Here is a 16359-nt window from a genome sequence, read left to right on the forward strand (position 1 = left end):
TTCCATTATTCTTAAGGGGCTTTGTTAAAACACCCTCATAGAGGCTTGAAGACACTGTATCAATAAATGCTAGTTCAACTTTAAGACATAAGTAAATTCAAATAATGAAAAAAAAGAAAGAAACAGGAAAAAAGCAACTATATTTAAATATTTGAAGATATATGAAGAGAAAACAACTTTCTGCTTTTGTGTGTCCATTGTTAAACTGAAATGGTTCATTACTAAGCAATACACACGCACACTAACACATGTACTACCTCAAGGCCATGCTCCATTGTCCTGGGAAAGCCATAAGGAGGAATTCCTTTCATGTGTCATCTCCTGTCACAGTACTGTCCTGACAGAGGCTTAGTGACATACGAGAGGCCTCGGCAGAATGTCCTGCTTTTAGTCAAATGAAGAGTCTGGCAGCTGCTGCATTCATCAAAATCAACGGATAATCTGCTTTCCATATAAAATCATGTGATGATTAACATTTTTTTTTTGCAGAGAGGGGGTTGGGAGTGTAAATGGCTGCACCTTTAAGGAGACACTTGAGAGACATGGGGCGTGGAGCCTTCAGAAATTGTGTCAGGAGATTTAAGTTCCATGAACACGAGTGAAAACTAAGATTTCAGGTTATAGTGTTGCTCTGTCTGGACTTACAAATTTTTTTGGATTTGAACTGTCCACTGTCCTCAAAAGTCAGATCACTTCAGTTAAAATCTCTTTTGAATACTAATTAAAAAGTATTACTCATGTTGTGGGGACCTAAATCCAGTGGTTCTCAAGCTTTTTCACATTTTTGCTTTTAGATGTTTTATTACAGACAGTGTTTAAAAGCCATGACCAAAATAGTCAGACATCCTGTCATCCTGACCCTCATGAACCCCCTCAAGGACCCCTGGGGGTCCCTGGACCCCACTTTTAGAACCACTGCTAAACCTGTTTACACAGTCACAGTATGGTCACTTACCTTCCTTATGAGGACAAAAAGCAAGTGTCCATAATATAAATCAAAAAATTTGAAGCTGAAGACATGTTTTTAGGTTATGGTTAAGGTTAAGGTTCAGGTTAAGGTTAAGGTTAAGGTTAAGGTTAGGGAAGAAGTTGTTAAGCTTCAGGTTAGAGTAAATCTGTGTGTGTGTGTGTGTGTGTGTATTGTGTCTGTATTTGAAAATGAGTACATGCAGTTGAATTAGATTTTTTTTAATTAAAAACAATAATAATTCTAATTCAACTGCATGTACTCATGTGCAAACTGCACATTTTAGTTTTCAGTTTGACTCTAAATTATTCCTATATGTTATATCAACAGTTAACTGTTTGGGTCCAAGGGTGTTCATATCTTTAAGCAACATACAGTATCATTTGCAATTTGACATTTCAGATGTACACCATCATTTTGAAGCAAGAGCACTCTAATCTTAACTGTTCAGTTAAGATTAGAGTGCTCTGCTTTTGCCACACAATGGATTAAAATCTCTGACATTATGTTTGCTGTCATATAAAACTTGACCTGTGAGCTTGACCCTCCACTAGGTTTTAGATACATTGGGAGACCTTGTCATTTCCTTGTGCTGGCGTACGCTGTATTGTTTGAATGCTCGCTAATCAAGCTCATTCTCTGATTTGAAGCATTAGCTGCTATTATAAAGCCTTGTGTCCTGTCAGGAAATTAAAACTGAAATTTACTACCACTAAATTTAGACGTGAAGCAGCACAACACTGACAACCTGTTTCTTTTGAAAACAGTTCTCTATTATACCAATATGGCTCCTACAGTTATCAAATGAGAAACACCTCCTGGTACCAAGAATGACTATTTTTTTATTAAGCGTACATCATTAGACACATAGTCTGTCCTCCTGACCCCAGCTCTGTGTTGGACAAGGGCTAATCAGGGCCAAGGAAGGCAGCTGTGAATCTCTTCCTCCTTCACCACTCCCCACCAACATCTTCTCCACCGGACTCCAATCAAAGGGAGCAGAGGCCATTAGGCAGTTCTGGACCTCCTTTTCTTTATAATTACACCCTCCTGGATTGACCGAGCACCAGCCAGCCCTTTGCTATTTGCGGTAATTAGTCCAGAATTTGAGCTGTCAACATGCAAAAATCGTGCCAGTAGGCCCACAATGCCACGGCCACCCCCACTGTGTTCAACAACAAGCACCTTGCCTCGGCCACTGGAATGCATTAACTTTCTCCTTGCTTTTTTTTCCCTCGGCGACTCATGTCAAATCCAGGTCCCTCAGAACAAAATCTTAATAATTAACTGGCAAATTTTAACATGATTGCTTGTGACACACCTACTCTGGTAATTATTGCTTTGAGGCCATGTGCTAATGAAATTAATGCATTCATTGCCCCAACAAATTAGCATAACTCATACAAATGGCCCACATTTGAGACCCCGTTGCAAAAAGGGAAAACAACATGCAAGAAAAAGCAGCATCAACAACAACAACAAAGAAAAAGAAAAAAAAAAAAAGCTAGAAAATGAAATGGCAGGAATATTGAACGGGAGACTGTATGATGAGCACTGCTTGCTCAAAGTCTTAATGGCTAAAGCCTCTTAATGTTAACCAAGGGTGATTGCAGTAATGCATTACAGAGTGATAGCAGTGCAGGACCAAATGATTATCACTATCATCATTACAGTCATTGCTGATCTACATATACATCTCTCTGTGGACAAATATGAAATGGCCGTGCCACTGCAGACATTAAAATGTTATTATACTGATGCATTAACTTACTGTAGGCGAGTTCATATCAATACAGTATAGAAGCTTCCCAACAATCATTCTCTAAATGGCACAGCTGCCACTTGCAGCAATCACCAGTCCTGCCACTAACCCCTGTTCCTGGCTGTTTGGTCTCACAGTGGGATGTCTCTCAGACATTTACTGCTCGCCATTAATAATTGATGGCGATGCCATCGGTATAATGGATGAAGACAAGTGCAACAGTCAGTTGGAGATGGTGCAAAAATACAAGAAATGTCCCCTCATAGGTACAAGAAGAGCAGAGATGGTTGTAACACCTAAAACATGTGTTTGCCTGCAGCCAAATACTGGCAGGGAAACAGGAAAAAATGAAAATGGCTTCCATTTAAACAACACTGACTTACATTATTACAGTCAGGGGAGAGTCTGCAGGTTAGCATGACAGCTTCTGGTAGTGTTTCCACAATCTTTCCCACTGGGACCTCATTTTGTGTAGAGAATCAGTAAACTATAGCATCATTAAAGGTTCTCTTAGCTCTGATCCAATGCGCAGTATTTAATACATAATTTAATAGTGTGGATGTTTTGGGCTTAATGTTGAACTGAAATTAAAATTAATTTTTTGCTAAGAAATCAGAATAGAGGTGTACCTACACAGTTCGTTTTTTACTTGTGGATCAAAATTGTAATTACCAGAAGTAGAAATTTGAGTGTTTTTTCTGCAATCACAACGCCCACATTAGTGTTCTCCAGGGGGTGTGAATTTGTTGCAACAACTCTAGCTAGTTAAACCCCCTCCTTTGTGTAGTGCAGGATGAACACAACACTGAGTGTGTGGGAGCTGCCAGTGACGCAGTTGGTGTTGAAATAATATGAAGGAAAGGTAACAGGGCCCAGTGCTAATGTCAGAAAGCTAGGCTAACTAATGTGCACTTTCCAAAAGGAAGCTAACTAGCCTAGCTAAGCTGCAGGTGGGAGTTCATAAGCCTGGTTTGGTACCTGCCTCTTTCTGAGCAGAATACAAACTGAACAGCATGATGGGTCCTTCCAAATATTACACCATTTTACAAATAAATCACTAATGGCTGATAACAAAAGCTATGTGGGTTTGTATCAACTGTCAGAGGATATATGATTATGACGTTCTACAGGCAGTGCACACCACAAAAGCACGTCTCCTAGCAACCCTGGCTCTCAAATGTCAGTCAGCTGCTGCCAAAGAAAGCCCCCACCCCAATCTCAAATGCTGTTTCCACAAACATGTCCAAAAACAGTTTCATCCAAAGGGTTTTATCTTCGAAGAATCAAAAAATATGTCCAATCATTAGTGTTTACATTTCCTTGTGCAAAAACTGAGAAGAATTGAAAGATCAGTTTCACTTTAACACATCATCACCATCATCATCACCATCACCCTGTCGGTAACAAACTCCAGCTCTATACAGTACAGAGACATGCTGTCTGCTATAAAGGAAAACAGCATCACACTCAAGACCAATTGTTCATTGACCCCAAAAGGAGACAAACACAAAGTCCTAGATGAACAAAAACAATCAGTGTCGACTTCCCGCAGACTAAATGTTTCATTGAACTTCCATTAGTCTGTGACTCTGGGTGTGTGTGTGTGCATGATTTCATGTTTAAAATATCTTAAAATCCTGAAAGGTCGTTGTCAGAGTTACTGTGACATTTTCTTCTACAGAGAGCGGATCCCTCCCATACATACACACAAGAACAGAGCACAAAGATCACATTTTCAACTGGCCGCTGTAGAACAAACAATGAATAAAACACTCAGCAGACAGCTTGTGATGCTTTGACCCACGACGCAAGCATGAATACATACAACACATCAACACTATACTTCCTAATCTGAGATGGTTAGTAATGTGACCGCCTTATCCAGCATGCAACCCCATCTGTGATGACACATCAGCTCCACCATTTCATACAAATAAACTCACAAACACCAGACACAATGTGTTGACGGGAAATTTGCATTAGGAATGTACCACAGGAAAGCGTGATTAATTTCTGCTCACGAAATGAATACAGATTTTGTCATTACATGGCTTGTATCCTTTGCCAAATATTGTAATGTTTCTCCCTCCTTTTCCACAGTGAGTGTTCTGCTGCAATAATAAGGAATAAAAGACAGCTTACAGCTCATAAGCAACACAACTGCTGGCAAATCAGCTAAATCACAGAGCAAAACAAAGACCTGATTGCTCATTAGTATTATGGATCTGCTCTGTTTAAATCTGCTTTGTGAGATGCAGCCACTGTTTAATGACTTAAATGGTGTTTGTTTAAATGCTCGCTACCTACATTTCACACAGTAAGATTAAAAGAATGAGACATCATCAAATATCACATTGAATTTCTTATAATGCCTCGTATCAAAACACACATCAACACACTTACCTTGGCTTTGCAGATGATGCATCGCAGCCTGTCTTCACTCCCACATCCCTGTAAGGATATTTTGAAGTCATTTCGTGACAGTGAACAATCAAAATAACAGTTCTAAAGCTGAACTTAGTGAACAACCACGAGTTCGTGTTTTGATCAATAAACTAATTATGTTTGTTTGGAAAACGTGATTTCATCTTTAACGCAAAGTTGCATTATGCACAATAATGCTGATTTAATTACAGAGCTACAAACATGTAAAAATGCTGTGGCCCCATGGTGTAAAACATAACAACACTGGACAAAACACAATTAAAGAAAGAGAAACACAACAAGATTTTTCACAGCAAAACAGGAAAAAAACACAACAATAAAAGCAGAACAATAAAACAGAAAAAAAAAATGCATTTCAGAAGTCACAGCAACACATAAAACACAACAACATTTCACATTTTCACTGTTCTATTTTGTTATTGTATTTTGTGCAATGTTGTTGTCTTTTGCACCTCGGGGGCCACCATAGATACTGTTAGAATAAACAAATATAACTGGATGCTCTTTTAATGCATACAGTGAATGCACCACTTCACAGGACAGAACAGCACATAAAACAAAAATAACATGCTGGCAGTAATCTTCAAGCTGGTGCTAACTAACCGAAGAACAAGAAAAGCATTTGTACAAACACTAAGTGCCAAATCCACTGCTAATATGCATGGCATGTAGGAGCACATTTTGATCGATGTTAATGGCATATAATTATAGAACACTGCTATTAGGCAATGTGATTTTATAAAGAGGACCATTGCCCCTGGCACTGTGGCCTGATTGCTGTGAGTGTTGAACTAATGAATGTAAACCAAGTCTGTTTGCAATGATGAGAATTATCAACCCATGAGAGAGAGACAGGGTAAGTGTGTGTGTGCGTGTGTGTGTGTGTGTGTGTGTGTGTGTGTGTGTGTGTGTGTGTGTGTGTGTGTGTAATTAAAGGGATATATAGGCATGCACACACAGTCAATGGCATGCTTGCTGATATGAACACACACACAAACACACTTATATCACATGAGAAACATAAACTCATCCTCTCATTAGGTTCTTCATCTGTTCACATCTTGGTCAATGCTTCACTCTCTACTAAATCAATGCTATGTTCAGCTAGCAAGTTGTTAGCATTTCCATTACTCCTCTTCTCATTTCTTTTTCTTCCACTAACTACAATGGATTCTATTTCAGATGGATGGGATTACAAATCCTGAAGGGCATTTTTTTGCACAGTACCATTCACATTAACTTCAATAGAGTGAAACCAGATGTATAAAAATGAAAAAATGTATTTATCTGTTGGGTTAGCGAGCGTATACCATTACTTTCCAAAAGCCTGCGTCCTTGCTCTGTATTTTCTCAAGCCTGTTGTTGGGTTGGGCAGTGAGACACACCAGGCCGCACACGGCTGGTGTGGTACGAGCCAAACAGTCCTCCCATGCCCTTGTACTTTGTGCTGTGAGGGGTTTCACCCCTCTAGGAATGCACTCCCTATAATGAGGGTCAGGGGTCAAAGTGCTGCCGCGCCTGGAGGCCGGCATCTCCTAGGCACACTCAGTCACTGACTCTGTCCCTATATTTAAATCCTGCCTCAGGACATGTTTTTCAAAGGGCATCTCCTAACTAGTTCCTGGTTACTAATTAGTTTTGTGCCATGCTATTTGTCTTTGGGAACCTGAATGGGGAGGGATGGGAGGGGGGCACAAATGAGGCGGTCTAAAAACAGATAGCGTATGGTTTGCCTCAGTGCAGATGATGATCATTCAGAGAGTCCTCTGCTGCAAACACACTGAAGTTCTGTGTGTATCAACAGTTACAGAAATTAATGCCAGCGCTGCTTGGTTGTGTTTGAATTCAGTCTGCCTGTTGGTTAGTGACAACATCTGTGTCATACTGTTGTGGGTGAAATTAAATAAAGACTTGGAATTTGCCCTTTTTTTGTTCAAGCTGCTTTTATGGGTGGTAACAGTGCATGCTATCACTCCCAGCTGGCTGGCTCTCGCTCGCAAGTCAAATCATTATTGGATTACATTTTCTGGCTTCATAAAATGCGGTTAAGAGGCACTTTAGACATATGTGCATGACCTGCTTTCCAGAGATGGCTATCAGAGCAAAAGTGACAGGTCAATTGCTGATTTCTGTTCCGTAAAAGGGAAAGGGGCTCCCCACCCTGAGCACTCTAAAAGGTCGCACGCTGTCTCTCTCCCACTCTCTTTCCCTCTATCTGCTGCTCTCACACACAAAAACTAAAGTAGTCTTGTAGCACCAGTGCACACCCACAGCAGAGAGCGGGGTTCACTGTGTGTGTGTGTGTCTGTGTGCCTGCTTCATGAGCCTGAGTGTGTGTGTGTCTGTATATAATTGTATAGTGGGAAGACACACACTTAATGGAAGTGGCTCTTCACTGTGACATCTGGGTGGTACAGATGAAAGGTCTGCTGTAGCATGTTGTCCACCACTTGTGGAGTATCCAAGCTCACAGGAGTGGACAGCACAACAGCAAACGTTTAGACAGCAGACACACACTCTTATCTGGAATTAATATTTTATAAAATTAATATACAACGATTGCATGTGACGATAACTCACTCACTCATAACACAGCAACATAGAGAAGCTATATATTCTGATGTTAGGGTTGTGCTCTGTGTGTATGTGAGTGTGTATTCTGCAGAACCATAAGTGCAGATATTGTATAGTCCAAAACTGCATAAGTGACAGAGACTGAAGCAATTTTCAGTTTATCTGCTCTTTGGCTCTGAAGTCGCAGCGGTACTCCAGTGATTTAATACTGCACTTCCATATGGTTGACTCAGAATATAGAGGTTTAAAATACACTGGTTAAAACTGTTGCAGCAGATTCTGAGACATCCTAACTTTAAGTCCCTGGAAGGGATCGAGCTCCCCTAACACTAGAGCCTACATTTCCCATAATGCAACCTAACAGTTTCTTTGCTAGACCCTCCCTGTTTGGTAAATGTTTTGAAACTCCATGGCCACAGTTTGCAACACAGGCTTTTGTCGTAATGACTTTGTCTCTAACACCAAACCCAGATTACCCTGATGACATCAAAAGGGTGAAGTGTTTTTTTCTGACAAAGCTAGAGAAGCTTTGTCAGAAAAAAACACACAAAAGAGACACAAAAGATATTCTACAACTGTTTTTCTCAGACTGAGTACTATTTCCCATGGCAAGTAAAGTGTAAAATTGGTTAACTCTGGTGAACTATTAATAAGAGCAATTGAAGCACAAACTAAAAGCTGCATTAATCTTTTTTTTCTTTTGTAACTTGGGGGAGGAAACCCACAAACCCACAAACCCACAACAAGCTAAAAAATGCATATGTTTGACTGACTGTATATGATGTGGCTTCTGCAGAGTTTGGAGTCAAGCTTCTGGCCACCTGACAAGTCTAAGTGAAATATTAACTTTCCTTTTAGCTTTGTTTTGGTCTCCACAAACTCCCGAGGGAAATGTCCTGCTCTTAAGCTGCAAAATGTTTCACTACATTCACCAGCTGGTCATTAACTCTGTCAGCCTCCAAAACACATCCTTGCTCTGGCTGAAACAGGGCAGGCAAGAAAACAGTAAAGGTATAAAAGTTAAAAAAAAATAAAAAATTTAAAAAAAACCTCAGTAAGGGACACTTCAAAGTTGTGATAATGTCATCACTAAAAAAAAAAAGCAATTATTGAAACTTGAACTTTTGGCAGATTGTATGCTATAACACTCATACTGTGACTGTTATGATGCCCTTTAAGGCAGCTGAACTGTAACTGCATTACACAAAAACATAAGAAAAGTGTATTTAGATATAATCTGTCCATACAGAGGAAGTTTGTTATGTGACAAATTGCAGCTGTGGTGTTAAAATGTGTAGTTTAATGTACATTTCCATAAGAACACACCTCTCCTCTTACTTTTAGCTTTTGCTTGTTATTTCTGGGGAAATATTTGTGGAAGAAACAGAGGTGACTATACATTTTAACGTTTATGGCAGCAGCAGCAGCTGCTGGGAATTAATGGTAAAAGAGTAATTAGCATGAGCACCATGACTGCACAGAAAGAAATCCATGCCACCTACTCAAACGTACATTTCATTAACCGAGAGAACTGTGTTGGTGATCTTTTGGGATGTGCAGTGGAAAAACACTCCGCCAGTGACCGCTGCATCAGTGCAACTGCTGGTTCAAGGAGTGCTACAGATGTTAATGAATTATTTTGCAGTAGGTTGACTGGTGTCAGGTACACGATCGCTGTCTGGATTTTCCGCCATTACACTTCTCACTGTTTCAGCCTCTGTGTTTCAACCGTGTAACGATGACACGTTATCATTGCTACCAAGCCTCATTAAAACTAATTGGTTTTGCCATTTGAAAGGTAGATCATTACCTTGAGGCAAACAGCAACGTTTTGTCTCAATAAGGAATGATCACATGGCAAACACATTTATTCACTGTTCGAAATCCAGCACAGACATTTCCCCCCCTTTCACATTTTGACAAATGGCTGATGAGGAAAAACAGCTAGAAATTCAAAATATCACGGTTCCCTACATGGAAAAACTTTCTTACCCTCTGGATCCATGTGGATAGACACACGTGATGGGCAAGTAAATTCTTGCAGTCACAGAAATTCCTCAGTGGGTCACTGGCTTTAAGTTCAACATCCCTGCATATAAAGCACTCCAGTGTCTCTGCAGAAGAAGAGCAGAAGATAGAGGTTATAAATGGTTTAGCACTGATTTCACATTACATCAAAGGCTAATCCCTGAGTCACATAAAGATTTGTTGCTGGTGAGGAAAATGTTAACTGACTCAGAATTGATCATGCTATCATTGTATTTTTGTTAGAAAAAGACTTGCAAATATTCCCATTTATACAACAACTTCTTTCCTATAATAGCATTCAACACAAGCTCCCTTGAGCATTACACCTTTATTTTGTTCCCAGTGGGAGCGTGGCAAAGTGAATCTGGGCTTTAAATGTAATTGTAACAGGTTGACATACCTGACAAGACAATAAACACAACAGTGCAGATGTGACACTGATAATGAGAAATAACATTCAGCAATCTATTTGGTTATTATTACTGCCTGCCTGAATCTTGTGCATTATTTGATATGTTTTTGTTGCTAACCCTGCCATTGGTTGAGTTATGTCCAGTGTCATATGTCATTTTGTTCCTTCAGACCAAAATGATGTCTTTTATTCTGCAGATACATCATAAGTCATGAACAAGCATTTAGGGACTGTCTGAGAACTAAATTGACTGGCTTTTATCAAATTGCCTGATGGCTTTCATTGGAATTTTGAATTGTTCTTGATAAGATAGATGCAATAAAGAAAATACATCTAATCTGTGTCAAAGAGATAAGGTAAATGCTGTCCTCCTGTGTCATCCACTCTGCAATCGTAAAGGAGCCAATCTGTTTTATGACTTGTATAATCTGAAGAGCTTGGCCATTTTAGCACAAAGCATCTGACTATGTAATTTAAATCAGCATTTAGACACAGCAGACTGCAGTGTACGTTTGTGTTCACCAGGAGTTCCCTGCTGACACTTCAGTGCTTAGTTATTCAATGAGAGCAGCTCCAAGATACAAGACAGTATCCCTACTGATACACCACTGGACGTGTCGTAAAGTGGTTCCATATCCAACAGATATGTAAATGAACTATTTTCAGTGATCCCAATGGCATCATTTTCTGATGACCTGCAACCACCTATATGAAACTGAAAAAAATCAGAATTACTACGAAGACAAGCTCTAATATGTCGATGCGAGAATTTGAAGTGGCAAAACAACAAAACCATTTAAGTGCTGAGAGCCATGCTCAGCCGAGCCCGAATGCAACTAACCAACATTAAAGCTGCATTAATAGATATTTTTCCAATCACTTTGAGGGCAGCACAATAAGCTGAAAATAAAACATTGGCCAATTTTCATCAGAAAATTGTTAGGGTAATTAATTATATTACCACATTTGTGGTGGTACCACAGTTGTCTGTTAACACAATTAGCGTTCAGTTGGACATCACTTCCCTTTAACTCTGATTTGGACAACATCAACTCCTGAGAAAAATTTTGCTCTACAGCAGCTAAATTCATCACTGCAGTCACCAGGTACTCGCCAGGTTTGTCTCTTTGCCATGTTTTATGTTACAGGTAGCCATTTAACCCACTGTTAAAATAAAAAGATAAATAGTGTAGTTCTACTACACCCTTTGTCCTCATATTTATTCCAGTTAAATAAGTAAAAATGTGCTGAGGTTAAGTTATTCTATGTTTTGGGAAACAGTTATTGGTGGAAAGAATTTAAACAGGACAGGAGTGACACAGGAACATTAACATTATCAACCACAGGACAACATAACAGTCTCAGCATATCCCAGTATGCACTGGGACACAGGCAGGGGACTGCCATCAGTCTAACACATGTTTACACTCACACTAACAGGACGACTTTCATTTCTAGATTTTTCCCCAATTTGTGTTAGTGAACATTTCAGCATCTTTTACATGATCTCATGCAGTTTAAAGAGGATTTTGTAAAACATGTTAAGCCTGACCTGATGTAAGACTGTGTTCGGCAGTAGGGTGAAAAGAAGGATCAGGAGTTGTTAATTGTTAATGACAACACATTGGCCCAATTCCAATCGGGCCCCTACATCCCTTCCTCCCACCCACTTTCACTCTATTTGCGCGTTCATGTGGAGGGTCCGCCACATTAAGTGTCATTCCAAACCAATTACCCTTAAGTGGGAGTGGGCTATAAAGCCCTCCAACTTCAAGTCTGCATCAGTGCAGGCTTATAAACCACACACCTAGAGAAGTGCAGCACCGCTTTTGAGTCAGGGATGACACACCTACAAATGTGAGTTTCATGCAGTTATTTTGAAAGTTTAAGTGAGCTGCCTCACCTCAAACATGCGTTTGATAGATTATTCTTCTGCACATGAAATTAGAGGTTACATTGTAATTCGAAACGAACATGCACTTGTGTACCAGAGAAAACTTCTTTTTTTTTTTCCATTTGATTGATTAGAATTTCCTCAACTATGGAAAAAACGAAGACTCAAGTCAAAGTGAGAATGGAAAACAAAATGGGAAATGCAGTCAAAGAAGGACATGAGTGGGATTTAATTTATTTAATTAAGAATTTTCCCTTCACAAGTTTACTATGCCACAAATGTAGAGAGCCAAGTCAGCACCAACACACCTACATCTTAGGCAATGATGTGTATGAGATTATCTTTTAGATAAATATTTATTTAATTAAGTAATGCTTTCTGAAATATTTTTGGTAACGATGAACTTCCTGTGACGGCGTCCCACAAATTGCCAGTGTAGCGTGGGAGGATGTGGAGGCCGGATTGGACCTGGGCCATTGTTTTCTATCATCACAACTTACAACAGCTGCTTTGAACTTGAGTTAATCAAGCAATAAAATGAACCATCCCGGTCCAAGCATGGACATAAAAGCTACACAGTGGAAAACATCATGAGCTAGCTGCTAGCCAAAGGCTGGGGTTAGCCTCAAGATCCATCCATCGTTTCACGCTCCATTGTGCTGTTACCAGCATCTCGGCAAACTTCGTTAATTTCCTTGTCAGTGATGATTTCCAAAGGAGCTTTGACCCTAAATATTGGACAGCAGCTGGGAGCCAGATTTGTAGGTTTCATCCCATAAAAGCACAGTGAGGGCTAGCTGTCATGTGTGCCTGCGCCTGAATGGGTGATAAAGTGCTGCCTCAGAAGCTCCTGTCTCTTTGGGGGCTCTTGTTGAACCGCATTGCTTCAGGTGAAAATCTATCTTCAGCTGAAAAATCTTTTAATCAGAGGGTGGGTTTTTAATGTAACCCATCAGTATCTGTGTAAGCAGATTTTATTACTGACCAGGCATATATCTCTGCTTGCATTAACATCTCTGAGACAAGCTGTTTAATAGAGAAACCAGACAAACTTTTTTCCGTTAAAGTTCAAAAATCAGGCATGTTTAGATAAATGTGTGCTGTCTGGCTGCCATTTGGTTTACCACCCTGTTACTGACACCAACCACCTGGCCTAGAAATGGAAATCATCCAAGTGAGGCGCTCTCCTAATACTACTGTGTGTCAAAATTTCTGTTTGCTTCCTTTTCCGTCTGCCTGTCTAACAATATATCAGATTTAGTTGGTTTTCACTCATTGTCAAAATGACTTTGTATGTGTGGAGGAGTCTGAGGAAAATAATGAAGCCATGCAGAGACATACCTATAGACTATGACATTCTAGCTAACAGGCTGTCTGTGTGTTTCAACAGCCTGACCGAAAATATTTCCAAAGTTACCGTGATGGCAGCTTCACCAATTATACCCACAAGTCATTTTTAACATTTCATTCCTCCGAATCTGTACTGCTTTTTACGGTCATTATGGCAAGCCCCAAGGCACTTCTGGAGCTAAATAACAGCTGCACCGCTGCTGTGAAAATAACTAGAAAACAACATTACAACAGAGATGTAAACATGCGGCATGTCAATCGTAGCCAAGCTGACAAGTCTGCATGATCTGTGACTCCCATAATTAACTGTCAGCGGTGTCAGTGTTCGGCAGCGTTTCACATGAAGGTGAGCGCTCGACTAACTGGCTGAAGTCACCCTCTCTGCACGATTTAACAGCTAACAAAACTTCCTGTGTGCAGCAGCAGCTCCGGGCTGTGTTGTTTCCATACACGGTGACGATGTACTAAAACAAAGTTTGTCAGCTGGAGACACTGATCTCCCGTTATCACAGAGGATAATACCAACACCAACTCTGTCAAGAGCTCTGTTTATAGTACTCGACTGTCTGAGAATGGCTTTCACTTTCACTGCCGCACAGTACCACTGGCAAGGATAATAAGGAACAGAATGATAAAAGGATAGAAGCCATTGTCTGAACAGAAGCAGTCAAACTGAGCAACGTTATTTGATGAGTTTGAAACACTGTACAGTATATTATACAGTACACCAATGAGGAAAATGCCAGATTGGGATAATTTAATTGTCTGTTGCATTGCTAACGACCTCATTAACAAAAGAATGATGGGAAATCAGCATGGTCTGGGCGAGGAACCGCCTGTGTGACAGCCATCTGGCTACAATGGGGGGTGGGGTTGTGTGGGGGTTGGGGGACTGGTAAGCTAACACCATGGCCGTCACGACTTCCAAGCACAGGCCTAGAGCACCTCTAGATGGAAGCAGGGATTAGTGTTTTACACGATAATTGACCTTTTGTTTTTCTGTTTATAACATGGTCCAAGTCACAGAGAGTGTTTACAAAGATGATGAGGCCTGATATCACCGCATATTAGAGACATGTGTACCTTTTCCCTGACTCAAAACTCTCTAAAAGCCTAAAAACACATGCCCAGCCTTTTAGTTTCTGTTTATCCACAATATTTCTCTAGATTTTTTAACTGATATGAAACAGCAAAGGAAAAATAAATAAAGGACAATGGCTTAAAGCGACTCGACCTTGTGTATCTGGCCCCATACTTATCAAGTGTCTCAGAATAGGAAATCAGGCATACAGTGTATGTAGAAAAGTCCTTCCTCAGGTTATTAAATGATACAGTACAATACAAAAATAATTGATTAAAATAAAAATTCACTTTTTGTGACCAACCTTGTGTGAGATACAAAAGACAGCATATTCCTCTCCACATAAACTGAGGTCCTGGCAACCTTAATGTGACAGGGACAATGGGTAACACCCCAATTTCACTAGACCTTTTCATTTCCCTTACTATAACTCAACATCATGACATCACCAAGGTTATTTTTCAGACCTTTTCAGATCGCCCTCCAGAGCCACAGATAATATTATATAGACAAAGTGTTTTCGCAGGCTGTGGAGGGCTCTCTGTGACACGTAAACTGAACTTGATGTGTAAAATCAGTGGAGTGCCCCTTTAACAAGAAGTGTCATTGTGTGGGGGGCTGGAGAACAAGACTGTGCGTACTCCATGGAGAGATGCCTCGCAGCCCACAGAGGGTCTGCAACATCACTGCTGTGCATGCAGTACTGCACATTATGTGCTAGATGTAGCACTGTTAGAGATATTACAGAACAGTGTGAGGGCTGAGGGAAGTTACCGACTGTTTTTTATTGTCTGTACTATAATGCATGTGCATGTTTACTTACAGCTTACTATGCAAATGGCTTATTGTTAAATACCATTACAAGATTTAAGCTAGTTGTTGAGCAGTTTATTAAATGGTTAATCATGGTCCTGAGTATTTACAGGTGTGTGAGTGTACTAGAGACCAGGACAGGTATAATAATAGGCATTACTGGATTTTTCCTCTTTCTTATGTTCATGAAATAAAAAGTAACAGAGCATTAACAGTTGCAGATAGGGAAGTTGTTTTTCATGTCCGCTTGCTTCAAGGGTTGTTTTTGCTTCTTTTCAAACTTTTGCATACAACTGCAGTGTGATATGTGCATTTCAAACCGTAACTGTCAGAAAACTATGATGCATCATCAGGATTTGTAGCTTGCAGCTGAGAATGTTGTAAAAGAGCAGCGACCCTCTCCCTCCCAGGAGTAATCCTTCTCCTGCTGAAAGTCAGTGCAGGATTTGTAAACAACTCTCGAGTCCTACTCTGAGGTAGGAATGTTTTTAGTCCCAGTAACTTTCTACACAACTCCCTGGAGGGAGCCGAAGACGTTTGGCAGTTGCAGGCCGTGGTCTTAGTGCGGGAACATCTGGGTGCCAGAGACAGTGGGCATGTCCAGATAAGAAAAAGATTTTTACCATTTATATATGAACAAACCAATTCCACAGTGTAATCCACAGCATCATGAAATAGCAAATAACACCTTAGGACAACATACTTACCGATGAATAAACTTCTGCATGATTCTGCTGAAGACAGTGGTTGGTACTCACTGCTCATGTTTCACTCTTTGCTGTGGCTGAGAGACGACTCCTTCCACCCACTACTGAGTGCTTCCAGATACCAGCAGTTTCCTCCACTTCCTGTTCACATTCCTGTTTTCTCTCGCTGGGGTTACACAAACATTTAAAAGACAAATTAACCTGACAAAGCTGAAATGAACAACTTTACATTTGCACTTCCTATAACTGTACTGTCTATCAGCTGATCGCTCTGTGTTTCTGTTATTGAGGAAGTTGTGAAAGTGACCAGCCAATCACAAGTGCAC

General features: G+C 40.3%; 1 protein-coding gene across 1 annotated transcript in view; it reads right to left on the bottom strand.

Annotated features, from left to right (window-relative positions):
• LOC139626749 (uncharacterized) overlaps positions 1-16315 on the bottom strand; it is a 71357-nt gene extending 55042 nt beyond the window's left edge. Inside the window, exons 1-3 of the mRNA XM_071487229.1 lie at positions 16034-16315; positions 9741-9862; positions 5133-5180 (exon numbers count right to left, since the gene is read on the bottom strand). Coding sequence (XP_071343330.1) covers positions 5133-5180; positions 9741-9862; positions 16034-16091 — 228 coding nt within the window. The 5' untranslated portion in view covers positions 16092-16315. The remainder of the gene's footprint in view (positions 1-5132; positions 5181-9740; positions 9863-16033) is intronic.
• Between the last annotated feature and the right edge of the window lie 44 nt (positions 16316-16359).

This window comes from Trachinotus anak, unplaced genomic scaffold (genome assembly GCF_046630095.1).
Source record: "Trachinotus anak isolate AG129_WGS33_773 ecotype Australia unplaced genomic scaffold, CSIRO_AGI_Tana_v1 ptg000010l, whole genome shotgun sequence".
In the NCBI taxonomy this organism is placed as follows: Eukaryota; Metazoa; Chordata; class Actinopteri; order Carangiformes; family Carangidae; genus Trachinotus; species Trachinotus anak.